The 25,349-nt window shown below is 40.0% G+C and overlaps 1 protein-coding gene across 4 annotated transcripts in view; it reads left to right on the top strand.

Annotated features, from left to right (window-relative positions):
* Positions 1-25,349, top strand: part of gask1a (golgi associated kinase 1A) — a 78,606-nt gene that overhangs the window by 17,202 nt on the left and 36,055 nt on the right. For 3 of the 4 annotated variants that reach the window (XM_085290603.1, XM_085290601.1, XM_085290604.1), the window contains exons 2-3: positions 16,513-17,622; positions 19,513-19,950. In XM_085290603.1, coding sequence (XP_085146729.1) covers positions 16,513-17,622; positions 19,513-19,950 — 1,548 coding nt within the window. The remainder of the gene's footprint in view (positions 1-16,512; positions 17,623-19,512; positions 19,951-25,349) is intronic. The other variant, XM_085290602.1, reaches the window with a different exon arrangement.

The following is a 25,349-nucleotide window of genomic DNA, read 5'->3' as shown; positions in this document are numbered from 1 at the left end:
ATAATAATATTGTGAATAATGCCACCAAACGTAAGCTTTGTCTGTTTTAGGCATTTAATTTGATTTGAGAAATTATTGGTCGCTTGCTCTCACCTAGCCATCACCACAGACCATAAATGTTATCTAAACTTTACAAACTGAACTCTTTGTGTTACGATCTAGTTCAAATTAACTGAATGCAGACGTGTGAACTGTAGTATTAAGATAATGAGCTGTTTTAGTCACATAGGACTCTATAGCCCATGACGTTCATAAGTTGTACAGTTAATTCCTCATAACCTCTCATCATACTTCATTTTCCACAGCATGTAACAAAAGTCCTGGTTTTCCACAGCACTGCATCAGTGGAGGCCTTTGCACATGAAGTGGGTGATGGTTTGTGCTTTTTTTTTCTTAGCTCACTTTGAATTGGAACAGTTTGTTTTAAGCTAGCTTTGCCATCATTGGCTGACTACATTTAAGGACACTCCTAGCAAATCACATATGTCACATTCATCTTTTTCATCTCATCCTTATTAACAAATCAAAAATAATTCCATACATTTGAATTTAACACAGATGGGTCTTTTATGATTTCATTCTCTGATGCCTCTGTCTTTGTTTTACTTAGTTCCTCCAGCATGGTGATCGTCACTTTTGCTAACACAACATTTCATTTGTTAATGTGAAATAATAACATGGAAAAAATGACCACCTGACCACAGGTCTCCACCTTTTACTCTGTATTTGTCTGATCTATTTACAAATAACTATGACTGTCGCTCCCAGGCCACAATCACTTGACCTGCATGCATTACAGTGGGGCAAAAAAGTATTTAGTCAGCCACCGATTGTGCAAGTTCCCCCACCTAAAATGATGACAGAGGTCAGTAATTTGCACCAGAGGTACACTTCAACTGTGAGAGACAGAATGTGAAAAAAAAATCCATGAATCCACATGGTAGGATTTGTAAAGAATTTATTCGTAAATCAGGGTGGAAAATAAATGTTTGGTCAATAACAAAAATACAACTCAATACTTTGTAACATAAGCTTTGTTGGCAATAACAGAGGTCAAACGTTTACTATAGGTCTTTACCAGGTTTGCACACACAGTAGCTGGTATCTTGGCCCATTCCTCCATGCAGATCTTCTCGAGAGCAGCGATGTTTTGGGGCTGTCGCCGAGCAACGCGGACTTTCAACTCCCGCCACAGATTTTCTATGGGGTTGAGGTCTGGAGACTGGCTAGGCCACTCCAGGACTTTCAAATGCTTCTTACGGAGCCACTCCTTTGTTGCCCGGGCGGTGTGTTTTGGATCATTGTCATGTTGGAAGACCCAGCCTCGTTTCATCTTCAAAGTTCTCACTGATGGAAGGAGGTTTTGGCTCAAAATCTCACGATACATGGCCCCATTCATTCTGTCCTTAACACGGATCAGTCGTCCTGTCCCCTTGGCAGAAAAACAGCCCCATAGCATGATGTTTCCACCCCCATGCTTCACAGTAGGTATGGTGTTCTTGGGATGCAACTCAGTATTCTTCTTCCTCCAAACACGACGAGTTGAGTTTATACCAAAAAGTTCTACTTTGGTTTCATCTGACCACATGACATTCTCCCAATCCTCTGCTGTATCATCCATGTGCTCTCTGGCAAACTTCAGACGGGCCTGGACATGCACTGGCTTCAGCAGTGGAACACGTCTGGCACTGCGGGATTTGATTCCCTGCCGTTGTAGTGTGTTACTGATGGTGACCTTTGTTACTTTGGTCCCAGCTCTCTGCAGGTCATTCACCAGGTCCCCCCGTGTGGTTCTGGGATCTTTGCTCACCGTTCTCATGATCATTTTGACCCCACGGGATGAGATCTTGCGTGGAGCCCCAGATCGAGGGAGATTATCAGTGGTCTTGTATGTCTTCCATTTTCTGATGATTGCTCCCACAGTTGATTTTTTCACACCAAGCTGCTTGCCTATTGTAGATTCACTCTTCCCAGTCTGGTGCAGGTCTACAATACTTTTCCTGGTGTCCTTCGAAAGCTCTTTGGTCTTGGCCATGGCGGAGTTTGGAGTCTGACTGTTTGAGGCTGTGGACAGGTGTCTTTTATACAGATGATGAGTTCAAACAGGTGCCATTCATACAGGTAACGAGTGGGGGACAGAAAAGCTTCTTACAGAAGACGTTACAGGTCTGTGAGAGCCAGAGATTTTCCTTGTTTGAGGTGACCAAATACTTATTTTCCACCCTAATTTACGAATAAATTCTTTACAAATCCTACCATGTGGATTCATGGATTTTTTTTTCACATTCTGTCTCTCACAGTTGAAGTGTACCTCTGGTGCAAATTACTGACCTCTGTCATCATTTTAAGTGGGGGAACTTGCACAATCGGTGGCTGACTAAATACTTTTTTGCCCCACTGTATATCTGAGCTGTAAGCAAATAGCCAAGTTTGCAATTTCCTGGAAATGTTTGAATGAAGCTTTATGCTATATGGCTTATGTCTGACAGGCGTTTGACAGAATACGGTGACTTTAAGAAAACTGAGGCCAGTCGTTTTAAGTATTTCATGTCTGAAAAGAGGAAAACGGATTTTCAGTAGATTGATATGTTGTTTCATCAGCCATCCCATTAACTTTGAAAAGTGCAGAGTAGAGATTTGGTTGTTTATTACTTCACAGATGGAAAATATTGAAGCAGTTTTATGGAGTCAACCTTACACAAATATCCACTATAGAAACATTTATTTTTAGTGTCTATGTGTGTTTCTGTGTGTGTAAATCTTTTCTAAAATCATATTTGAAAATAGACACTCTCTTTAAGACCAAATAATGGGGGGGGGATACCCGTCATAGGTGATGTTATACTTCATAAAAATGATATGGAGTGGACCTGGCACCTGATTTAAAGTGCTGTTCCTGGGCTCTTGCCTGTTTTGCTTGGCTGATAGTCTAACCTTGGTAATTACTTGTCCTCCAGACGTTGCTCTTCATTAGAAACAGCTAACCATCCTTTAAAAAGGCAAAAGGATTTTCCAGGATGATTAAATACACTTCAGGTTTCACCGTTTGTCAATTGGATCCAACGCCTGCTTTCCGGAAGAAAAAGTTGCTGACAGGAGAGCAGGATAGAACAGTACTCATATTTCAAACTCCAGGAAAAGCAGGGGTTAGTTTTCTTCTCGAAAGAGGATCTCTGTGGGAATATTTAGATTTATGCTTATTCAAAGGCCTGAACTGAAGTGCGTTATTCACTGTGCTCTAGCTTCGGAAAGATATGGGAGCACATGCAGGGTGGAGTTCATACTTTATGAACGCACAAATGCATTTTCTTGTGCTAGTGTGTAGCTGCCTTCATGGATTAGTTCCTGCTGTGTGAACATTCATCCCTCTGACTGTGCAAGCTCATATCAAGATACCAAAAACATCGGTTTGCATTACATCAGCAATTCCATAGCCCACTGATGTATCCAATGCCTCAGGCTTGTGTGCCCTTGAGCTGAGGTGTTACATATACCAATATTATTGCTTACTTCCATTTCTGTGCACTGTATGTCATATGGTATCAACCATTTCTTTCTGTGCTATATACGACCATTTCTAAAGTATCATTTTGAGCCCTACTGTTGTGGGCGAACTGTGGAATTCATTATGCTGTATTGTGCATCACTGGATAGGATGGTGCAGCAAAATCCCAGCTCTATGCCAAAGACTCAGCACAAGGCAAGCTGATGACTTGAGCTGACTAAAACTGTGTCCAGTCTAGTTGGAGATGCAGTGTTACAGACTGGAGTAGCTGTTTCTGACTGACTGGTAGTTGCATCAAGTAGAGCTTTTTCACCTTACTGTGCGTTGCTTGGCTTCACACTACTCTTTGTTCAGCTTTGATGCTACAGGGATGGACCTATCAAACTATTTCCAGCTCTAAGATGATATTGATACCTTTGGGTGGGGCAGAAATAATTATTAATATTAATAATATTATTGCAATATTTTGCATTGTATTGATACAGGGACACCAAGTAGCAATATTCTAATAAAATAAAAAGCAAGCTCATGCCCCAGCATCCTGAGATAAAGTTAACCGAGCAAACTTACATTAAATCGGCTTAACTGAAAAACCAACCAATGCTGGGCACACTGAGCTTGGCAAAGCTACCTCTGAATTCAGAGCAAGCTAATGGCTCTGTAAAAGGAGTAAAAATAGGACAACAACCATCTAGCATCTACTAAAAAAAAAAAAATCAATGGCGACTGCATTTAATTTTTTCCACCTTCTGTGACCAATTGCAACTTTCAGTGCGTTTCAGTGTCCATAGTTGAGGTTGCACACTCACAGCCACTTTTGACTGTGAGGCAATTGCACAGATTGTCCAATAAGACAGATACATTCTGACTTGGACTGACTATAATCACTCTTGAAGAGATTATTCTCTAATTTATGAATATGTTGCCATCATTTTAATTGCTGTACCATCAGAAATGATTGCATGACATTTCCAACTTGACCCCAGTCAAGCAGACTGACTCCATCATTTTGAAACATTTATGGCAGGGTTTAGTATTGGTATGCTTGATAATTGAATTGGCAAATTTTAGGTCTGATGACATTATTTGCGACTGAATAAATGTGATAAACACACATGTTAAATGTTATTGAAATTATCTGTGTAACACTAAGTGCAGCCACAGTAGAAAAAATGTTTTTATCCTCTGTTTCAAAAATGAAATTGAAAATAACCAATATTTAAATAATCTGAACTCTTTCTCCCTCATCTCCTCTTTCTATAGTTGCTTTGTTCCCATTATTTTCTGGGTAGAAAAATACACTGATATCAGGCTGTAATCTCAAAAGTCATTTATTTTTCATCTTTCATGTGTTGTCATCATCCTCAGACTCAGATGCATCAGAAAGTGAAGCGAGCAGTTGCTGAATGCATTTTGTGCCTTGGTACATCACTTTGCTTTTGTTGCATTGCTTTTGCATTTCTTTCATCTTCCTGCCATCCTTTCTCACACGCTCTTCCTTATTCATGTGCATGTCAGAGAAAAAGAGGATCTGACCACTTTCATTAAGGTCTGCTGTCGACAGCTGAGAGACACACACACACACACACACACACACACACACTTCATCTCTCCTATAGAATTCCTCAGATGCGCTTTTGTCCTCCTTTTCTTCTCTTTGCTTTTTTGCACCTTTCCTTTTCGGTTGTTCGGCTGTCATTTTTCGGTTGTTTTCGACTCAGTAAATTACTCTGGGGTTTTCCTCTAAACAAAAACAGCAGACTGGACATGCTAAAAACATTCAAAGTCTCAGCTGGTTTTAAACTACATATAGTCTGTCACGGCATGCTGTTCTTCATCACCACTTGGGCAGGGTTTTTATATGAGATGTCCTGAGTCAGTCATAAGTTGAAATCAACACTTATCCAGCCATATTTTAATGGATCATTATTGAATAAAGTAAAGCTGAGCCAAATCCAATTCTTTTCTCTGTAAGATCTACAATCTGAACTGCTTTTTATCATTAGAGTCTAAGGTCATACAGTAGTACAGCAGCACAGCAGTACAGGAGCACAGGTAGAGGCCAGCAGCCTTCGATGTGGTATTGCATGTTGTAGGCTAATTTAACCTACCTTACCAGTAACACAATAAGACATTCCCGGTTAAATAAAGGTTAATTATTCAAATTATAACATTTCTTTTCATTTATTTATTGTCATTCATTTTATTCATTAATTCGTTATCATTTATCTCATCCATTTAAAAAAAGCTAGTACTCGTAGCTTTAATTCTCCCAACCTGCACAGAATTGAAAACTGTGTTTCTTCTGAAAATATCTAATGTTAAATCTAATGGTCTTAGGGCGTTCTTGGACCACTGTCCACTCACCTTGTTTGGCGAAGTCAGAGTAGCTATGTAGGTGAGAGCTGTAATGATTTGGGCTTCCGTGATTAGTGATCATCAGTCGAACAAAGTAAACTGTGTCCCAACATTGGTTATGATACTGCTTACATTTTTTAAATTAACTTCTTTTAAATCCTGTTTTAGTTCTTCTGACTCATTCAGGCTGTTTGTATTTTTGCAGAGGTAATCAACACTAACTTTGAGGTAACATTTGTGTTTTGTGAGCCAAAATACAAATTTCTTTGATGCTTCGTCCAAGTCAGGTATGAGTTTAGTCATGGATTTATTCAGGCAACCGTTTGGAAAGGATGACACAAAGTTCAAAACCAGCTACAGATAGAATGAGAATTGTTAAACAATGTTTGGCAACACCTTAGAATTTGTCAGCAGACAGCAAAGTTGAAGAACCCTGACTGCTGTGGCTGAACGCATACTGAATTAAGCTTTGAAATGGCTAGTGATAAATGCAGGTCTCTGTTTTTGATTGTTGGTGAATTGAGGCTGTTTCATGTCTTTCGTAGCAGAGATCACTCAGGCTTTCTAATATCCTATCTGTGAAACTAAACTTAGGTATTTTATAAATTTATTTTACCCTCACTGTTTATCCTGCAGCAGCAACCTGTACAGATAATCGTGTTCTTGTTGGGAATCAGCCAGTGATGTGTATTTGCTTGTAAAGGTGAACTCTTTGTAAGAGCATTGCACAAATGTAATTGGCCTCTGAACGCACATCCAATTAATTTAACACTGATATTAAAGGATACCAGTCCAAACCGGGTGTTATGAAGTGGCAAGCTGTATCTTTTGTGTTGACGCTTGGCTGTTAGTTAGTTGATGTTGCACATAAACACGCGCGGTATATCTGTGTCTCTGAAGATTTGATGTCTCTCTGATTGAATTAATCCAGATTGAATTAACTCGTTATTTTTTTTAGTCTCTCCATCCACTTTGATCCAGACGGGGAGTTATTCTTTGCTTGTGTGTGTGTGTGTGTTTGTGTGTGTGTGTGTGTGTGTGTTTATGAGGGGATGATGTGTGTATTCGTGTGTGTTTTTGGTTTTTCTTTTCTTTTCTTTCTTATAATTGAAGCTGGCACAGACAGAGACCTTCTGACCTCATAAATTTCAAACATAATTCCAGCTTTGATAGCTCTATTAAACCAATCTCAGATGCTGGCTCATTCAAACTCTCTAAAGCCCTGATGCCAGCTTCTTATCATTCATGCGCTGTTAAACCTTCTTTTCCCGTTAGTATCACTTCATTATACAACAACATCATAGAGTTGCTTCTTTCTGTACTTCTCTATATAAATGTTTAATTGCTAGACTATAACACTAATGATTAATGAAGACTTCAGCTCTGTTGTACATTTAAATCAAAGTGCACTCAGCTTTACTTAATTCCACACTCCGTTTGACCTTGAAGCACCACATTTGGAATAAAACAGCTCAACAGAATGGAATGAAGATAGTAGCAGTAAAAAATTTCAAGTACTCATGCAGCTTAAACAGCTGGGATAACAATTATCAAATAACTTGGATGTATATTGGTAGATATGTTTTATAGATGTTGACTTTTATTCTTTTTTGGTTGTTTAGATATATATATATATACGTATATAAAAATTGTGCTTTGCATCTCTCCCGACCTTTGATCCCACCTTACTCTGCAGGGACTGAAATGCCATTTGTTCAAGACATGAAATCTTTGAGGATGAATCCTTATACCTCCTTATACCTCTTTTTCGCCATGGTGTTGCCGTTTGTAGTTCAAAGTCAAGAGCTTAATAACTAATAATAAAGTCCCCAATGAGGATTTCAGAGCCTTAGTTAATTACGGCCTCGAGCCACATTTACTTTCCCTAATTAGTAGCATTTGTAATTTTTGATCTTGATTTCCGTCAGTTATTTTATACTAGTGCTAGCCAAACGGTCAATCAAACAGGACTAGCATTGGTTGCCTTGCTTTGTTTACTACAGAGGGCTGCAGTCACCTGTAGTTTGCACAGTTATGTGGCAACACCTATGTGTGCAAACCGATTCACTTTTGGATCCGTTTGCAGCAACCCTCACTGGTTCATTTGACTGCATGACTAACTTAACAGTCAACTCCAAACCGTTTTTTGTTTTTCATTTTTCACTTAATTTTTCAGGTTCAGCAGTGATTCTAATTCTAATGTAATAGAGTTTTAAGTTAATTCTAAATCTGTCCCTTTTTACTGTGAAGCACTCGTTTTATCTGTTTCATAATAAGCACAACCATTGCCTTCACAGCATTGCTGTGTTTCCCCTTCTTAAAAGCTGAAGCTAGGAGCTGTTTGGTGCAGTCTGAGTAAAAATGAATGAAAGAGAGCTTAGCCCAGACTCACAAGGTGAGCGTGTGAAAGGATTATGAACAGTTTGTGCTTTTGACTCTTGACTTTGAGACTTTGTTGCTTGCCCCAAGGTACTGTGCTAGTCTGCTGTTGCTGGGGGGGCTCTCTTCGTCCCTGTCTGCAGAAATCTTGCAGTGAAGGCTTGTGCATGACTGACTTAGCAGTCAACTCCAAACTGTTTTTTGTATTTTTCATTTGAATAATATTTTAAGTTTAAGAAAATCCTCTGTGAAGAATAAATAAACTAGTAACTGAATGATGTAACTGAAAGAGTTCTATTAAAACTGTGATACTGATCAAACATGTGGACGGTAACACAAGAGGACCTTCCTGCTTTGGGTATGATTTGACTGGTGTATGTCCAGTAAGGTGGTCATTTCTGGCTAATTTTTCCCTTTTATAGCACTAAGTCCAAATATACCCCTCCTTACCCTCATTCGGTGTAACAGAAGTGTACTGAGTCTACCCTTCTGTTAGTAAATCACAAAGTGTATTTGTTTTGAGCCATGTCACACTAACTACAGCACAGATGGTTAGCTAATGCTCTTCCAACCTGATGGCCAGTTTCCGTTTGTTAATGTGAGGACATCCATCTGGTATGTTAGAGTTTACCCGTAATTGCACTGTTCTGCTGACTTTGTCTCACAGTTAAACACACTTTTGGAAACAGCACATCCACTTCTGCCAGCACACTGCTCTGTCAAGACTTTTATTCTGTTGTGTCTTGCCCTGTCTCTTTAAACACACTGATAAAAGGTGCCATAGAGAAGACGGTGAAATGAGACAGGTTTCTGGGTCCAGACATTCTCACCTCCTTTCTTCTCCATTCTCTCCTGAGGCTGGCTGGCTGCAGCACCTGTTGCGTGTCTTGACCTAATGCTGCATACCTCGCCGTCAGCTTTGAGCAGGAAGAGAAGAAAAGAAGTGATATTAAAAAGAAAAGAAAGGGGAAATGAGCCAGGAGCTGTCAGATAGTGGCACACCTGGCCTGTCAGAGCAGGTAAGAGGTATACATACATGTGGAGGGTTAGATATGAAGCTGCCAGATATTAAATAAACAACATATCATCTTTTAGTCATAAATCTACTTAGAGGGGACTAATTATTCTTCATCATCATCATCATCATCATCATCATCATCATCATCATCATCATCATCAACAACAACAACTTTGCCACAGTCTTTATTCCTGGACTTTACTAGACCAGCTTTTCATGATTAAGACTTCAAAATGATTCATCTTTGTAATAAGCTTTTTTGAGTTTCCTTTCCCGTCCCCAGTTATAATCTGATTGGCTGCCTCTCACAAACACAAAGTTTGAACATCAGGTTTTATAGGTTTTCTGTGCTCAGTGCCTGAGATGACCATAACAGCGACATCCTCTCTGTATTACATCACATAGAGCCAAGAACAAAAATAGCTGTCTGAAACAGAGTTTTAGGAGAAGTCCAAATCCTGAGCTTTTGGCTCACAGGGATTACTTGGACTTTATTTGAAACTCTGGCCATGTTTCATATGAACATCCACCAGTGTTGCAGGATATAACAGAAAAATCAAAAGCATAATATGTCCGCTAAACCATGATATCATTCTGCAAACACACATGCAGATGCAGAACACTTTGTAGTGCTTTAATACAGATGACTCCAGTTTACATTAGCGATAAACTCTTAGCAGATAAGAGAGATGAAACATGATGAATTCGCTGTTCTCTAAATCCCCCCTTTGTGCGTTGTGCTAAAAGATGACTCCCTTTGTATTGCTGTCCTCTAGTAGGTGAAAACCACAAAATTATTTAGTTTCATTTGGATATATTGCAGACAGGTTGATAGGATTGGGCAGTAGGGGTAGGCCATATTATACCTTTCACGGTAATTCCGGTACAATGTTAGGCAATGATAAGAAAATGAAATATCGCAACAGAATATGGGTAAAATGCGCATGCGCAGTACCTTTCGTACACACATCTCAGAAAAAGCATGGCAGCGACAGAGAAAAGGGCGAAAGCGGATCGTTGAATGAAACAGATGAACCAGAACTGGTTTGTAAAAATTGTGCAACTTCAGTGGTGTGAAGTGGTTTGGTTTTCTTCCGTCAGATACCCACCAAAGCACAATTTTTTGTAGAACAAGCAAGCAGGCCGTCGTAGCGAAGGGAGGAAACACCGCAAGCCTATTTCATCATTTGAAGCAGAAGCACTTGTTGGAGTACAACAAAGCTGCTAAAGCATGTGAAAAGGCGTCCGCTTCAACTAGCGAGGTGGTGAGACCAAAGAAGCGGACTCAACAAACAATCGGCGTACTTTAAATAGCTGCACGCCTTATGACAAAAGCAGCAAATGCTGGGGGGAACTAACTAATGAACTAAACTAATATAAATAGCTGCTTGGTTTTTTTTGCACTAACAAAGTTGTGGAGTTGTAAAGCATTTTGTCTTGCGTCAATTATAGTGTCAGTCATATCGTTTCGCAAATCTTCAAATATATATCGTGATAAATATTTTTGGCCATATTGCCCTGCCCTATTGGGCAGCATATCTTCATTATATCATCTGAACGTTTTATTGATGCTTGCAGGCAACTGCATTTATAAGTGTAAATAAATAAAGGGCCAGTCTTTTCCAATGACCGACTTTCAGTGATGACACAATGATATGAAATGATAATCTATTGACACAAGGTGCCACAGCAGTATTGCAGTGCAATAGTAATGACACAGCATAAGTCAACTATATGGACAAAAGCCGTGCAGGCAGTTTTTTGCATACAAGTATAAAATATCTGCTTAACACTTAATTTGAAGTGAAGTAAACTAAACTTGTATCTCATTTCAGGAGCTTCACAAATATCGTCACTCAAAAATATTTTAATTGGATGGAAATCAGTCATTTTCATCCACTGTTTACTTTTCCTGTTCTAAGAAGTGCATTTACGAGAATAGCTAGCAATGCTTGTTAGAGTCATTTCTTTACATCTGTGCCGCACATCACCAGAGGCTAGCATCTCCTCCTTCATAGCCTGGTTTGACTTGACAGGGTGTCGAACATGTTTGTTGTTTCCATATTTTGAAAGGGTCTATTCTTTATCAGATGATGTTGAAGTTTTGAAAAACAAAAGCCTGAGCCGATAGCAGCATACCTAAGGAATGGTTCAGGGTAATTTAAAACGTCATCACAAAGGAAAATTTGAAGTTTCCTCATTAGACTGAAATATCTCTAAACTGCTTTCACTGCTTCCCACCATGCTTTAATGCATTAAATCCACGTTGCATGCTGCTTTGTGCCTGCACCTGGTGACCTGTTTTGAATCTACGGGAGCTATGCGTACCTGAACTCTGGTAACCGTGGACACCGGTTTCATTTCATTTGTAGTGGAGAGAGAAACTGCTGGCCCTAGGGCTGCTGTCAAAGCAGCGGAGGAAGAAGAGTGGAGCCAGACAAAGAGGCAGGACTGCAGACACAAATAACCTGTCAGAGAAAAAAGAAAACTGGGAAGATAACAAGTGTAAAATATCTTTAGCTTGGCAGTAATAGTGTCATTTTTCTCTTTGAAAGCACAAACAAAACGCTACATTGAGTTAGACTCTATAACCTCAGGTCTTTAGGGGTTTGTGATTCTTATCGCGGCAGAAAAGGCTTACATACGCATGTGAGTGTGTGTGTGTGTGCGCGGCTTCTCACCACTCTGTATATTTATTCATTGTGTTTTTCCAGTTCTTTCTTTCAAAGTATTTATTCTGTGGGTCAAAGTGCATGACAGCACAGTCAAAAGTACAGCCAACCACATCACGTGACTCATGCAGTGAGTTTTCCCTCCCCTCTCATTCTAAACATTTAAAAAGCCTGGCATCTTTGGATGCTATAGAGAGGTGCTGAAGGCAACAGCACACTCCACTGTTGGCATATTCACATCAAGCTATGCTAGGCTGCACACGAATGGACACTAATTAGCAAATCTCAGCCAAAGTAACTGCTAACGCAGAGGAGTGTGTGTGTGTGTGTGTTGTGTGGGGCTGTAGTATTGCATATGGAATGCTATCACCTTGTGTCTTCAATGCAAGGTCATAATTTGAGCTATAATTTGAAACACAAAGTTTAAAGTCACTGCAGAGCCAGGTTGATTGTATTAAATAAGAATCCTGTAAACTGTTAGCAGTTAAAAATTTGTCTTGATGGTGGCAGTGTCGTGTGAGTCTTACAGTGGCTAAAATGAAACTCAATGATAAAGACATTTTTCAGCTTGACCTGCCACAATAACAGGATGGCACTTGTGACTACTATACTGCTTTTCCTTGGTGGGGGAGTTGTCACTGATGAGTTAATGCAGGCTGTTGGTGGGATATTTCATTGGACTACAATGAAAACACATTAGAAATTATTATTATTAGGAAACACTATGTGCATAAGAAGAAAGTACAATTTTAAACTGACCAAAATGTATTGTGTTTGTATTATGTGTGAAGTGCATTAAAAGATTAGTAATGGCTTACATGACTAGAAACAGTAAGAGTATTTTCACTTAGTGGCACACTCACTGCAAATGATTATCTCTCTCAGTTCCCGGTTTGGTTTTTTATAGTCTGAAGTCTACTGTCGGTATCACACTGAGCACTTTTTCACAGACTTAATTTCTCAAAGCAGCAGGCAACTTTTTTCTGTGAAAAAGCTTCAAACGGCCACGGTACAGTACACTACCTGCTCAGCACAGCAGACAGGCTGAAGAATTAGGAAGGAAAAAGAGCCACATACTTTCTTCAGTAGCGGAAGAAGACCAAGGTGGAACTAAATTAAAAATCAATGTTGAACTTGAATAAAGTTCATTTATATGGTACTATGAAGGTATCATGTTAGATTTAATAGTTCAGTATTATAATCAAATTCAGTCATTAGCTGAAAAACTGACTTTGTGCAGTTTAGCTTCATAAATTGTATACAGGAGTGGGGATGGGAACTGGGAACGTCACTTATTAATTTGATTCTCAATGGATTGTCACTGGCTCCACTTGAGAGTCACCACCATCACTAAGCAGCACATCAATGACAACACGGCATGTAATAAATCTGCATGAATGTAATGTCTAATGTTGGGAGTATTTCACCTATTTGTTGTGGTCAGTGTTGGGGTTGTTACTCAAAAAAACGAATGTATTACACAGAACACTTTCCTAAAAAATTATGTCGTACTTTACTGAAACCTGAAACACACTGTCTCATAATTACCATTTGACAATATAAACCGATAGGCTACAGTTACACACACCATTACAAATCCTTATCCTAATGAGGTCACGTGTGATCTTTCTCTTTAGTATTTAGGGTAAGAACACAAAGCCGACAGCACAAATCAAAGATGAAAACGAGCACAAAGAGACTTTAAAGTAAAGTGATTTTACTTGAGAAAAATGTACAGTTAGAAACAGTCGTTGCTTTGGTTACCTGTTTAAGTTCAGGGTCTGGTTGCTGCTGGGGTCAGCAGACACTCAGTTTTATCATCACTCTGTGTAGGTGCTTGCAAAGAGTTGTTGTAGCAGCAGAATGCAGTTGTCTTCTGGATGCACTCTCGTCTTTTGACCAAAAAAAAGTTTTGTTTGTTAGCAGGTTAACGGCCACAGTTGTGAAGGTATGTTCACATTTTATGTGATGTAGATACCAGTGATAGGTTGAACTAAGATGAAAATCCGGCCAAGGTCCCACCAGATTTGAAAATCAATAAAAACTTTATCCATCCATTCATTTGCTTCTGCTTATCCTTTTTCACGGTCGCGCGGGGTTGGAGTCCTCCCAGCTGTCTTAGAGCGAGTGGCCAGGTACACCCTGAACAGGCCGCCAGTCTGTCGCAGGGCAAACATATAGACACAGACAACCCTTTGCACTCACAACCATTTAGAGTTTCCAATTAACAAATCCCCACCAACTGCATGTCTTTGGACAGTAGGGATAGGTTAAAAACTATATATTACCCATAATATTTTATTGATCATCTTCAAACTTAAAAATAGACTAGGCCGCGAGGGACATACCTAGGTACCTAGGTTGGCTAAACATTTGACCTTGACCTTCATTGGTACTGCCCTAAGGTCAAAGTTGACCTTGAAAAGAATTTCAAGAAACCATATTGAGTAACGTATTAAAGTGCTGTGCAATCTGTCACCCGACAACATCACAATGATGCCATAAAGATTCGCAAAATCACAGACTACATGAATATATCTTAAAATCTCAAGTTTTTACAGCTTATAGACGCCAAAGATTTCAACCAGTTCTGTGTAAGTTAAAAATAATATAATGCACCATCTTGGTATGTCATACATCTGTATTGTGTATTTAAAAACATCATAGAACATCGGAGTTGAATGAATTTGAACATTTCAGATAAGCTATTTCTGTATTACTTGAGGATTTGTATTAATAGTTAAAATATTATGATTGTGAATTTCTTAATATTTTTTGATATTTTTAAGCTATCTAACAATTGACCAACCAGTTAAAGATTAAAGTGTTAGTGGGACTGCAAATAGCAGTAGCATCTGATTGGTTAAATAAACATTTCAGATAATAAATGGATGGATAAAGGATCTGTATTATTGACTTGGAGTAACTATTTAAACCTCTTTACAACGAAGGTTAAGGTGAGTTTTCAGTCAGAGCAGTCCTGCTCGAAAGTGTCTGAGGCAGGCGAGCTGCAGATTTGCTGTGAAATCCAATCCATTAGCGTGAAATATAAAAAGGCATTAAGAGGTCAGTAAACGCTGCCAGTCTGCTCAGTAATGATCTCATTTATTTAAAGTAATTCAGCAGAGTCTCACACTAATGATTCAGTGACATTCAATTTCTCCATGTAGCACATTTGATCAATTCTGGACTGAATGTGTGGCTACTATAATATACTGTAGTCTCTTTAACACTGTTAACTACAGCATTAAAAATTGTCTTTGAGCGGTAGATGAATATATCTATATAAGTCTGACGCTCCAAGTCTCACACTGGTACTGTTGGGTAGTTTGTACAGGCTCTGTCAGCACAGGCAGCCTGATTCAGGCCGTCCAGTCCAGGAGAAGAATAATGGAACCCTTTCACAGGTGGAGGAATCTGGGCATGTTGTTAAGAGGCTTTGAGATGAGGAAGAGATCTCAAGGGTCTGAAACATTCCTTCACCTGAATGCAGAAAAAAATGAAGGTGATGCAAAGGGAGGGAGCGAGCGAGAGAGCAGGCAGGGACAGAGCAGTTATCTGGGTCAACCTGGCAGCATTCACATATGGCTTTACTTACAGGTGGGGGGAAAGTGTGGTATTCAGATGGAGCTGTGTGGTTAATCCAACAGTTGCAGGAAGTTTTGCTGATGGGAAAAGTGCTGTATGCATCCTCTGCCACTTAGCTTCTTAATATTTCCACTGGTAGGCCACCCTGTCTGCAGAGGAGCTACCATCCTGTTCTCAAACAATTTTATTTCGAGTTTCAGCTCAGATCTGTCAAATAAAACAAATGCTGCTACAGAGACTTCTTGCAACACAACCCCTTGAAAAATTGGACGATAAATCATTGGAAGGGCCAATTCCAGCTCTATTATTTGAATGTCAGCGTCATGGAGTTATAGTTTTGCTGTTTAAAAGCAAATAGAAGGAGTGCAGTCTACAGTAAATAAAGGGCTAGCACCTCTGCGACAAAATCACTTTGACAGAGCCTTCAGCAAGAACACCACAAGTCGTACTGGGGCAGTGAGAGCACATTGTGAGGAATACGGCTTTTCCATCCTTGCTGGGCACAGGCAATGGGCATGCCACAGCTGTATTGGTCTCAGCTGGATAGGTCCAATGCAATTGTAAGCTACTGGAAAAATGCAGCCGCCTGACACGAGCTTTATATTCTTTATATTCTGCTCCTCACACATTCATGTTTGTGCAGCATGCACAGGACGTTTCAGTGCTGATGGCTCTGTGCTACAAAATTCCAGATTATTCCTCTCACGTAAACTGATGACTCAGAGGTCACTATTCTGATCTCATGCAACCGACCCGAGCTGTGTGCCCACATCAGATTGTTTTTCAGCTTTCCCTTGTAGAGTTTGTTTTCTACATGCCAGGAGAAAGACCCCGCAGGAGCACTGAGCACTGAGCACTCCAGTCTGTTTATTGCAAATGCTATCTTTGATTTTTATGTTCCCTCTCCATTATAATCATTGGTCTCTCACTCTCCCTCTAACTTCTGTTTCTTTTTATCTGTTTTTGTGTTTGGTTTTGTTTTTTAACCACAGGCCTGGCGAGTGTGGTCCAAACTCTGGTGTGGTCACAAATGGATCCTACTTCTTACCCCTCTTTTCCTTCTCTTCCTCATGATCTTTGTGATGACAGTCACCCTGCCACTCCCTTCACCACCCGCTCACATCGCCTGGAGGTCGTCCCGGGCCCTGAGTTCTACGGGGGAGTTCAGGTCCAGGAACAGGATTGTGGAGACCCTTCCAGCTGCTGGCTTCCAGCAGCCACTCACTCACATGTACAGCAGGAGCTTGAGAAGCAGCAGTAGAAGAGAGACATCTAAACATTCTGTGCCACTTAAACCTTTCGGGGACGCTGCTGGCAATGACAAAAACAGCATCAAAGAGAGACGTCGCGCTGACATACAAAGAAATAAACACAAAAGCAAAGGCATTGCCTCCAAGAGAAAAGAGCTGGCAGGCGTCAGCCAGCCAGCCAGTCATCACCGTCCCCATCCAGAGTTTATAGACAACAACATGCTGCCAAAGCACAGAATTAAACCAAGCAACCACAGTGCTGTGGCAACGCAAGCTACACAAACATATATTTATCTTGAAAAGAATGCTTCAGCAGATCCCATAGAAAGTGAGACAGGAGCTGCAGATAGACAGGCAGCCAAATTTTGGTTTAGACACACAAACAGGAATGCAGACAAACAGATACATGGCAGCCATACAAGTGCAAAGATAGCACAACAACACCTGGGTTTAAAAAAACACAAACAACCAACAAAACGCAATCTGAAATCAGACAATGTGCAGGCTGTTAAAAAGCCCGCTGGATATTTCATAAAACACCGTAATCTCTCTGAGGATCCCTCAGATGCGAAAAAGATCCCGGGATCACTGGCCAACAGAAAGGCTTTGTCCAAACCAGAGGTCGCTGTGATGGAAGATGACATCGACTGGTGTCAAAGCTTTACAGAGCAGGACTTCCCAGACAGCGACCGCAGAAGGATCAGGGCCGACTTGCACCGCCTTCCCTGGTTCAGCAGGGAAGACATCCAGAAGATGGAGTTCCTCGCTAAGGGCGAGGTGGTTAGCAAGACCAGGATGCCGGGACACGGACAGGTGCTCCAAGTGGCACTGGATGCTCCAACAGACCAGCAGGTGTGTTGTATTGCTGACTGTAATTTTAAGTTGAAAACACTTCTCAATGTTAAAAAGCTGTTTCCTACTTTTTCAATCACATAATGCAGACGCCTCACAGACTGACACAGATGAGGTGAAAGCAGGTGAAAGAGCGCTGCTCTGATATGACCATAACAAGCCAAAGGTGTAATTTGGCAATGTAAGCTGAATACTGCTTGAGATTGTCAGCCCGTATTGTGTTGGCCTTGAATATTGTGCCATCCTTGTCACACTTCCTGAGACACACAGGGTCAGTGGTGACGACATGCCTGGGTGACAGGATGAGATGCTGAATTCTGCAAAAACCAACAGTGAATGCATCTTAGCGCTGTGCATGTGTAATCGAAGCCGGATACTGTGTGAGGCATGTTATTCTGCACCAAAGAGCAGCTATTCTTCTCTAGAACTATTTAAAACAGCACTCCTGCTGCTGCACTTCATTCTCTGAACACACACACTGTGGTATATTTTGACTCAGTCTCACAGTCGCAGTCATCTCACTGGAAAAACTCATTATTGCACCAAATGTGGATGAATTGGTTAGACTTTATAATCCTATTACTGCATAAAATGTTTGTAATATAGTTACGCACTATGAAGCATTAGTAATCAGTTAGTAAATACTTATTTGAAGACCTTTCTACTTTCTAAACATGGTTTATTTTGAATTAATAAGCTCATATATAATGGAAATAATGCCAGCACTGTTATACTTATAAATGATGGATTAACTGTAAAATATTACAGTAAGTACTACAAGTTATTTATTTATTTATTTAATGGTTTGTGCTGTCATTTAGAAAGTCCATGTAAGTGATACAAAAAGTATTTTGCTCATTCATGCAAAAAAATATGATAAAGACATGAATTCATTGTTTGTGTGGTGAAAGCGGTTTTATAAATACTTATTTCATATTTTAATTCAGTTGATTACTAGTTGTTAGTTTAGTATTTTGTGTGACTGCCTCAGCCTTACAAAGCAGAAAGTATAAATAAAACTGAAAGGTCAGCAGGACGCTGCCTTCACAACAGAAAAGAAACAGAAGCATAACGTGACAGAGAACACATGCAAACAGAATACTGAAATATGTGCCAGACCACAGTCTGAGTTTGTAGAGGATTTAAGACATGCTGAGCAATCAAACATAATAACATTATCACAAAACAATAGAGAATATTTCACAAAGCTTCACAAACAAGTGTAGATACCATAAATTGTCCACCATATTAAACAGTTATATTCAAGTCTAGCGTGTTAATAAAGCCTTCACAAATATGTTGAGTATTACTCAAAGCTGCCCATCTTCACTCGGGGGAAACTACCTGTCTCAGGGTTGCTTGTTTTATACCCAGTCGTGTTATTGACTTGTCAGTTTTGTCAGTTTAATTCCAGAATGAAGGTGTTGGAATAACATATTGTTGTTTCAGTCTTTTCATGGGATTTGTGGCCAAAACCAAAAATCTAGAGTAACAGCAGTTTCATCGATTAATCTGGATTGTCATGCAGTGACAGTGTGACACAACTAAGAGCTGATGGTTGTGCTCACAAGTCAAGCAGGTTTTTGAGTCTGATAATGGATTCCTGCTGTTTATGGAAAAGGAGAAAAAAATATATTACATTTGAAAGAATTCAACAATATTATTATGTATACTCTAGTTCCACCTTTGGCACATTTATATATGAAAGATGTTAAAAGGTCCCATCCTTTAATTACTGGATAAAAAGTCATAATCTGCTAGTTGAATAAATATTCAGTTTGTCGTAAATGAAGTCCTTACAATTAAATATACATGGCTATAGGATCATAATGGGTGCATGGTCTTAGAGTAAAGTGAACAGCATTATCTAACTGTATTCATCCATCACAGAAGCCATCCGTGATGAAAAACTCACATCAGCACGGAGAAGGACGTGGACGTTCAACTACCCACAGTGAGCGCTGTCAGCAGGGCTGCTGCGCCCTGGTCAAGCGCACTGATGACTGGATTGAAGTGTTCGCCTTCCACCTGGACAGAGTGCTGGGACTCAACAGAAGTCTCCCCGCAGTTCTGAGGACCTTTCATAGCCACGTGCTGCCCAACAGGTACATTAATGGCACCCCCAGACCTGCAGTGTGGTGGGACCCAGATATTCACCACCTTTCTGATGAAGACAATGACCAGAACTCAATACAGCTCAGCTGGGTTCACTACCAGAAACTGCTAAAAGCTCGCTGTGGGAGTGAAACAGACCTGAGGTCAGCCCCCTGCGTGGGAGTGCAGCACTCAGAGTGGGGAAGCCTAGCTCTTTTTGACTTCCTGCTGCAGGTAAGAGAAGTGATTTTGTCCATTTTCCTGTGGCTTCCTACTGTAGTAATATTAAACTGTCTATATACATCTCCAAAAATTGGTTCTGCTCATCTGGACGTAGCGTTTTGTGGGAGAAACGTTTCGTCACTCATCCAAGTGACTTCTTCAGTCTCAGCTGACTGCAGGGAGGAACGCTGGTTTGAGCGCGGAGTATAGGAGGCCATTTACATGAAAAGGGAAAGACCATCTCTGAATCGAGGAGGGGGCCTAAGGGTACATCTTTCGCCATCTTACAATGCTGTGATTGCAGCCATTCCCGAACTCTCTGTGAATGGTACTCATGGTCTTTGATCAGTGGGTTTTGATCAGTGGTTGTTGATCAATGGTTATGAGAATTTGTATAATTAAGATTAAGGAACTGACCTCCCAGCCCATTGTTCCCTCAGTGGGCTGGTTTCAGTCATAATGTAAATGTACTGTTTATAAGGTTGGGGAAACCTGCAGTCAGCTGAGACTGAAGAAGTCACTTGGATGAGTGACGAAACGTTTCTCCCACAAAACGCTACGTCCAGATGAACAGAATCAATTTTTGGAGATTTACTTTCCTGGATGATTGAGAATGCATCAAGATGTGTATATACAGTTCAGCAGGACAATTTCTTTAGATCAAAAAAGCTGACATGCACTATTAAAGTTATCCAGAAGACACAGGACAATGAATGGAGTTTGCTACTACTACTGATAATAACAATAATAACAATAATAATAATGATGACATGATGACAATGAGTGAAAGGCACGTTTTTTTAAAAGCATCAACCTACCCACAAACCCAGAAAAAAACAGCTAGGTCATGTGACCCTCACCTTGTGGGTTGTAGTGTAGTAACTTCCCAAGCTAGTTAACATTGATACAACCTAAATTTCATTACGTGCTAGCTAGCTAAATTGCTAACTAGACAATAAGTTAATAGAGTTCATCACAGACACTCAGATCTTGACTTTTCTGTTTATCAGTTTGTTAAAAGTTTTATTTTTTTAAACAAGCAAAACACTCCAGTGTCAATGTCTGCTTTGGATTCTCCGCTCTCTTGAAGGTTACCAGTGTCAGGCTGACGTGCTGTTGGTCAGCTGCTTTATTTAGGCATGCATTTCAGACCTAAATACAGTTGAATCCAAGTTTTAAATTACTTGCATGCACAAGTCAAATGTTATTTTATGAGATCAGTCATGAGCTATTTTACATTATATGGAGGAGGCTGAGTGATGCCTTTCAGCTTTAAAAGGTGGAACATCTTGTATCTTGTATGTAGACAAACATGGGCTTTTTGATCGGCCTTAATATCGAAACATTAATTCTGGCTAATATTCATACATGAATCTAGCATGAAATGTCTTATTCGTTGTACAACATTGAAAAGCCAACATTTGTTTCAACCAGGTTCCAACACTGAGGGTCAGTCATGTGCAGCCTGGGTTTCCTCCTCTTTTTAAAGCTCTCCCAGTCATGGTTCTGACATTGATTTCTGCTTTGCTGGATAAAAGCAATAAAAAGACCTGTTGTTGTTATTACTCTGACATTTGCTTCACAAGTTACACAAAGCACATAGTTGTATAAGCATGTGCTTTCATTGGCTCGTGGATTGGGGAAAAAAAGACATTTATGGAGTGAGATTGATGAATGTCTGCTCTCAGACACAAAAACCCACACTGGCCAAACTGTTACATTTAGGAGGTAATTAAAGATGCAGCGTTATGTGTAAGAAGCCATCTGGTCACACCTTGTAACTAACGCAAAGCTGTTTGTAGTAATGTTCCCACCAAGAAGAAAGTCGCCTAAACATTTTTCCTAAGAGGATTACAAGCCACAGATCACTTGTAAAGTATAAAGCTGAAGTGGTGATGTACTAGAATAATATAATGTCATGTTATGGGTAACTTTAATCTGAAACACCTGGTTCATGCTGAGTTGGATTTAATGAGCTTTTATAATAAATGTTTCATGTACATAGTGTACAAAACTAATCTCTGCACACTTTATGCCTGTGGGAAAAAAAGGTTTCCACTGGACAGAAAATTATACCGTGTGAAGACTATTATATATTCAACAAGTATAATTTGTAGCATTTTTTTGTATTAAAAGCTTATTATTGCCAATATGAACTCTTACCCGACTTATACATGACATAGCAGATACAACAGAGGAGCATAGCAGTACAGGGCAGTCTGCTGTATTTCTGATTGCACTTAAGTTGATGGCTGTGCCATTTCTAATGTTTTTCCTAACCAGACAATCTTCAAGGAGATAAATAATCTGGAAAAACTTATCATTGTGACTGCACTGAATTTGAATTGTATTCTTTCTAACTTCATTCATTTAGTCAAAGTGACACCCAAGCATATTATGGGCTATTATAAAGTCCACTGATGTGGTCATTTCGTGTTTATTGTATTTCTGGCTGTTCATCAAATTCCCAGTTTTATGCAGTTTTCCTGGTAATCACATTCATCCTGCATAGAGATTTTCTCATCAGTACAATCGCAGCCCAGGAGTCCAGTGGAGGGGGTGTGATGTGGGGCTGTCAACGTTAGCTATAATATGTACTGCCATCACTATAAGTATTGGTTTATGTATTCCAGTGATACTGCGAGCTAATATGTACTTTCACTGTAAGTGATGTCCAGCCATCTGTGATCGGGATGATCTTTCCCTACAAATATTTTTTCTAATTTTGTCTGTAGTGGTATATTAAATAACTCTGTGTGTGGCTACAAATGTAATATCAGAATCAGAATCAGAATCAGAATACTTTATTGATCCCTGGGGGAAATTATTTTTTGTTACAGTGCTCCATTTTAAACCAACATTAAGACAAGACAGACAATACGCTAACTAAGAATAGTACAATATATACATATATATACATACATACATACATAAGTCACTTATAAATAAATATTTGGAAAAGAAACATGTGTAGTTGTAGCAGCAAACAGTGTGTTAAGTGGATGCGTTGTACAGGGAGATGGCCACAGGCAGGAATGATTTCCTGTGTCGTTCAGTGGTGCTTTTCGGTAATCTCAGTCTCTCACTGAACGAGCTCCTGTGACTGACCAACATGTCATGGAGTGGGTGGGAGGTGTTATCCAACATTGTCTTTATCTTGGACAGCATCCGCCTCTCCGACACCACCTTGAGGGAGTCCAGCTCCATCCCCACAACATTGCTGGCCTTACGGATCAGTTTATTAAGTCTGTTGGCATCTGCGACCCTCAGCCTGCTCCCCCAGCATGCAACAGCATAGAGGATCGCACTGGCCACAACAGACTCATAGAAAATCCTCAGCATTTTCTGGCAGATGTTGAAGGACCTCAGTCGCCTCAAAAAATAGAGACGACTCTGGCCCTTCCTGTAAAGTGCTGTGGTGTTTTTAGCCCAGTCCAGTTTATTGTCAATGTGTACTCCAAGGTATTTATAGTCCTCCACAATGTCAACACTGACCCCCTGGATTGAAACAGGGGTCAAGTGTTTATGTGGGTTAAAGTTCATAAATGAAATCTTTAAACCTGTTGTTACTGGCTCTCAAATCTTTTCAGTGTCAGTTTGGCTGCAGTAGCAACTGCTGAAGCTGGTAAGCTCCTTGGATGAGAAGAGGGAGGCAAAAAGAGTTAATTGTAGTTGGCCTGAGCTGCAGTTCCTGTCAGACTTTAGCTTGCCTAATGAGCCAAGTGCACTGTCATGTTGCTTTTTGTCAGCCACACTTAGGAGAATTAATGCAGTTATAAAAAAAAGTTTACATTGCAGATTACGGTGTGAAATTTTAAACCAGTGGTATTTTTTTCTGTTTGTTCACATTTTAACCCTCTCGAGGCAGGCGTTGCCAATTTGCAACAGTTAAAAACTAACAACCTGATTACCCCACATACATATTCTATGAGTTTTTTTTACTCAGAAGTACCACTGCAGGACTTGGTTGTGCATTAGCAACAAAAAGTTTCATTTGAGCCTGAGAGGGTTAAAGATAGATGAACAAAAAGTGCTACAGACGTGCTGCTAGACTGATTTATTTGGTTTGAGGGGTTGTGACATCAGTAATGTAATTAGAAAATAGACTGCACTTGCACAGTAGTTCATTTTGTTGGTGAAATACAATTATGAATATATCCATTTTAATCCAGTTTATAAGTAACCCCCCAAACGTTCCAGGGCCTCCACCATTTCTGCTGAAAAGGATGTGTGCTTCCATTAATGTAATTTCCAGGTTTTTCCACCTGGACGGGAAAAACATGACCTTTATGGTTTTCCCTTCCAGAGACTGGATCACATCCTCATTTTCTTTAAAAGACACTGAAACGTTCCCAAGCAGACATAGGAGTATTACCTTTTTCTGTACTAAGACGTTCTTACTTACATACTGCCGACATTTGAATTCTCAAACATAACATTGCCTACATAACATTTACATTTGGGACAGCTGAGGTCCCAAATTGTAATTTTGGATGGCAATTGCAAAACCTTGTCCCAAACATCACTGTCTATTACAACATTTGAGCAAAATATACCAGGATGTTCTTAGCCGTGCAGGGAATTGAGGGTCGGGGGAGCAATCAAACACACATCACAGGTTCTGCAAACGTGTGTTCTGGTTGTTCAACAGGTGTTTGATAAATTGCTTGTATTGTCTCCCTTACTGTTGGATCATGTTGCACCTATGATTCACCTTACTTGCACCTTACTTGAGAAAAACACAATCTGAAGTCTGTTATATTTTCTCCACAGTGGCCTCTGTTCTTGTGTGTGTGTGTGTGTGTGTGTGTGTGTGTGTGTGTGTGTGTGTGTGTGTCAGGGGTAGAGTTTCATCCTCAGCCAGACAGTAACCAACAGAGTATGAGAGATTTCCTGAAATAGTTGCCTTTATTTCTCATTCCCTTTTTATTCTAAGTGTGATGCCTAATTCTCCTCTCCCTTCCTCTGTTCAAGTCACTGAGTTATGCTGTGCACTGTGGTGACTCACACCTGAGAGGAATTGCTAGGCTAGTTCCAGCTTTTGTCAGCAGTCCTTTATGCAGACAATAAGAAGAGCATCACTCTGATTAGGATTTATCCATTACGCCCCTGGGATAGCGCTCAGTTCTATGACCCACTGTGTGCACCTTCGCTAATCTAATATAAATTGCTGTTTCTCAGCAAGTACTCTTTGTGCGTGGGTTTTTTTTCATGTGTAGATGACATCACAGGCCATTTTCAGAGATCCTAGTTTTAACTGACCAAGGTTTTTATTTGATCACTTAAGGAAAGTTTTGGGTTTCTTGTGCGACTAACAGGGACACAAACCTCATGTTATGCTTGGGGTTGGTACTATTTTCTCCTTTATTTGTCATCCTGGAGGAGCTGGACTAGTTACAGGATGTTATCAA

Source organism: Mchenga conophoros, linkage group LG11 (genome assembly GCF_057382185.1).
Source record: "Mchenga conophoros isolate Kocher_MC1m ecotype Shallow Benthic linkage group LG11, M_conophoros_male_GT1.1, whole genome shotgun sequence".
Taxonomy (NCBI): Eukaryota; Metazoa; Chordata; class Actinopteri; order Cichliformes; family Cichlidae; genus Mchenga; species Mchenga conophoros.
This window is presented reverse-complemented; position numbering and strand designations above follow the sequence as displayed.